This window comes from Melanerpes formicivorus, unplaced genomic scaffold, assembly GCF_026170545.1.
Source record: "Melanerpes formicivorus ecotype bairdi unplaced genomic scaffold, bMelFor1.0.p_v2 SCAF_159, whole genome shotgun sequence".
NCBI classification, from domain to species: domain Eukaryota; kingdom Metazoa; phylum Chordata; class Aves; order Piciformes; family Picidae; genus Melanerpes; species Melanerpes formicivorus.
Window position 1 is genome coordinate 558,548 of NW_027142511.1, and position 4,034 is coordinate 562,581.

Consider the following 4,034-nt stretch of genomic DNA (forward strand, 5'->3'; position numbering starts at 1 on the left):
CAAGGCCCAGTGTTACTGGGAGAGGCCATGGGGTCAGCTTTTACAGGGAGGTGTCCAAGACTTCACTAGGAGGCACCAGGGGCGCCTGTTAGTACTGGGAGGTAGCCCAGTCTGTACTGGGACTGGGACAGGGGAGCAAATTAGTCGTGGGAGAGAGCCAAGTCTGAACTGGGAGGGGCAAAAGCAAAGCAGTTTGTGTTGGCACATGGCTGAGTCTCGACTGGGAGGGGACCATGAGATCTGATTTCTACAAGAAGAGGTTGCAGAGGGAGCTGGGATGGGTCCAGTTTGTGCTGGGAGAGAGCACAGTGTGTGCTGAGTGGAGGTCTGTGGGTGCCTTCTGTACTGGGAGGGAGGTCAGTCTGTCCTTGGAGGGGTTCAGAGCATCCATTTTGCACTTGGAGGGATTCAGGTGGTACTGGGAGGGGGTGGGTGGTTCCAGTTTTACTTCACTGAGGCCAAATCTCTACTGGGATCATAGAATCACAAGAATCATAGAATGGTCTGTTTTGGAAGGGACCTCCAAAGGTCATCTACCCAACCCCTGTGCAGTCAGCAGGGACATCCTCAACTCGATCAGGTTGCCCAGAGCCCTCCTGAGCCTCACCTTGAATATCTGCAAGGATGGAGCCTCAACCACCTCCCTGGGCAACCTGTTCCAGTGTTCCACCACCCTCATGGTTCAGAACTTGCTCCTCACATCCAATCTAAATCTGCTCTGCTCTAGTTTGAAGCCATTGCCCCTGGTCCTGTCCCTGCAGGCCTTTGCAAACAGTCTCTCCATCCAGTAGTCTTCAGGTACTGGGAAGGTTATTAAGTCTCCCTGCTGTCTTCTCTTTTCCAGGCTGAACAAACCCAGCTCCCTCAGCCTGTCCTCATAGCAGGGCTGCTTCAACCCCCTGATCATTTTCCTGGCCCTCCTCTGAACCCCCTCCATCAGCTCCATCCTATACTGAATCTTCAGAGCTGGATGCAGTACTCCAGGTCTCACCAGAGCAGAGGAGTGCCAGGATCCCCCCTGTCCATCTCTGTCATTGATGCTTTGAAAGCAACCTGGGCTGCCCTTGGCCTTCTGTGCTGCAAGCTCACACTGCCTGCTCCTGTCAAACTTCTCCCCCACCAGCACCCCCAAGAATAATGTAGAAGGATCCTCTCTCTCCAATTTCTGGGATGGGATCAGGGCACAAGTTTGTAGTTGGACAGGGCCTAGTCTGTACTGAGAGAGGTCAGAGAGGTTCAGTTTGTAGCTGGAGGGGGCCTCAGTCTGAACTGAGATGGCATCAGGGGATCAGTTTGCAGGGATGGCTCCTGGTCTGTGCTGGGATGGAATCAGGGTTTCAGGAGATGCACTTTGTACTGGGATGAGACTCAGACTGTGCTGGGAGATGGCAATGGGATCCCATTTGGACCAGGATCAGGCCACAGCTGCACTGGGATCAGGATACCCACTTTGTGCTGTGCTGGATGCAGCTGGGACGGGGAAGGGGTCCAAGGGATTTACTTTGTAGTGGCCCAGGAAACTGTATGGGAGATGGCAAAGGCATGTAGTTTGTCCTGGGATAAGACCACATCTGAGCTGGGAGGGGCTGAGGAGATGCAGTTTGTACTGAGATGTGACCAGGTCTGTACTGGGAGGGGCAAAAAGGAACCCAAATTGTGCTGTGCAGGGACCAGAATGTACTGGAATGTGGTCAGGGAATGCAGATTGTACTGGGAGGGCATAAGGGGATCCACATTTTATTGAGAAAAGGCCTAATGTGTACCTGGAGGGATGAAAGGGATCTTGTTCGGAGTGGGACAGGGCCCAGGCTGTACTGGGAGGGCATGAGGGTGTGCAGTTTGTACTGGGATGGATGCATTCACTACTGAGAAGGGAACCAGGGGATAGATTCTGTGCTGGGATGAGACCCAGGCTGCAGTGCTAGAGGACAGTATGATCCAGTTTGTACTGGGATGAGGACACATCTGTACTGGTAGGGGTTAAAGGAACCATGTTTGGGCTGAGTTTCTACAAGAATGGGGTCAGGGTATCCAGTTTGGACTCTGAGTAGGTGCAGTCTGTAATGGGAGGGGGTTGGGGTATGAAAGCATGAGGAGAGCTCCTGTTCTGATGGCAGTGCTGATCTGGAGCACAGCTCTGTCCCACAAGCAGCCCTGGACTCTCCCTGCCTGCAGTCCCAGCACTGCCACACAGCAGCACAGTGCCCAAGCTGCCAGAGCACTCAGGCCTTGCCCCAGCACAGAGGCTCAGCAGGAGAGGGTGGAAGGGAAGAAAGAGCAGCTGAGGACAGCCCAAGCTCTGGGGCTCCCTGGCACTGCTGCAGTGCTGAGACTCTGCCCCTCCACCTCTGTACACAGGCACTGCCCTGCAGCTCCACAGAAGCCTTGGAAGAAGGAATTCAGAGAAACAACTCCCTGCAGGGTCCTTTATTGTGTTGAACACACAGGGAGCACAGCTCCTTATGTCTGCAGCCTCTGGGTCACACCAGACAGGACAACACTGAACAAGAAATGATCTGAAGAAAGACATTTGTGTGGGAACAACATTCTCACAAGGGCAACAGCCCCAGCAGCAGCCAGAACTCAAGCAGCCAGGCTGGGCCTGCACTGAGTGACATCAGAACTGCTCTGCAGGAGAAGACAAAGAGTTTATTGCTTCTGAAAGCATCCAGGGATCAGTTGGCTCAGGGCAGCCTTGAGCTCCTGGTTCCTCAGGCTGTAGATGAGAGGGTTCACTGCTGGAGGCACCACTGAGTACAGAACTGACACCACCAAGTCCAGGGATGGGGAGGAAATGGAGGAGGGCTTCATGTTCGCAAAGAAGCCTGTGCTGAGAAAGAGGGAGACCACAGCCAGGTGAGGGAGGCAGGTGGCAAAGGCTTTGTGGCGTCCCTGCTGAGAGGGGATCCTCAGCACTGCCCTGAAGATCTGCACATAGGACACCACCATGAACGCAAAACAGACAGATGAAAAAGAGGCAGTAACCACAATAAGCCAAAGCTCCCTGAGGTAGGATGTGGAGCAGGAGAGCTTGAGGATCTGGGGGATTTCACAAAAGAACTGATGCACAACATTGCCCTGGCAGAGGGGTAGTGAAAATGTATTTGCTGTGTGCAGCAGAGCATTGAGAATCCCAAAGGCCCAAGCAGCTGCTGCCAGGTGGAGACAAACTCTGCTGCCCAGGAGGGTCTCATAGTGCAGGGGTCTGCAGATGGCAACGTAGCGATCGTAGCACATGACGGTGAGGAGATAAAACTCTGCTGTAATTAGGAATACTATGAAGACCACCTGCAGGACACATCCTGCATAGGAGATGTCCCTGGTGTCCCACAGGGAATTGGCCATGGATTTGGGGACAGTGGTGGAGATGGCACCCAGGTCAAGGAGGGCGAGGTTGAGGAGGAAGAAGTACATGGGGGTGTGGAGGTGGTGGTCCCAGGTCCCCCTCTACAACTACCTGAAGGGTGGTTGTAGCCAGGAGGGAGTTGGCCTCTTCTCCCAGGCAACCAGCACCAGAACAAGGGGACACAGTCTCAAGCTGCGCCAGGGGAGGTTCAGACTCGAGGTGAGGAGGAAGTTCTTCACCGAGCGAGTCATTCGGCATTGGAATGGGTTGCCCAGGGAGGTGGTTGAGTCATCGACCCTGGAGGCGTTCAAGGGGAGATTGGACGTGGCACTTGATGCCATGGTCTAGTCATGGGGTCTGCGGTGTCAGGTTGGACTCGATGATCCTCGAGGTCCTTTCCAACCTAAGTGATACTGTGATACTGTGATACTGTGATACTGTGATGGTGGTGATGATGAGGCCATTGCCCAGCAGGGCAGCCAGGTAGATGGCCAGGAAGAGGCAGAAGTGCAGGAGCTGCATCTGCCTTGTGCCTGGGAATGGCAGGAGGAGGAAGTGGGTGATGGAGCTGCTGTTGGCCATCTGCTGCCTCTGGCCATGGAGACCTGTCCAAGGAGGGAAAGGCAGTGACAAGTTAGGGCACACTTCCCTCAGGCTCATTGTAACCCCTGTTCCTGAGATGCAGGAG

At 54.3% G+C, this 4,034-nt stretch overlaps 1 protein-coding gene across 1 annotated transcript; it reads right to left on the minus strand.

Moving 5' to 3' along the window:
- Nucleotides 1-2,700: 2,700 nt before the first annotated feature.
- LOC137457088 (olfactory receptor 14J1-like) lies at nucleotides 2,701-3,237 on the minus strand (the record flags this gene model as incomplete). The annotated part of the gene is made up of 1 exon (XM_068168892.1): nucleotides 2,701-3,237. A coding segment is annotated over exon 1 (537 nt), but the record flags the coding sequence as incomplete, so codon positions are not given.
- Between the last annotated feature and the right edge of the window lie 797 nt (nucleotides 3,238-4,034).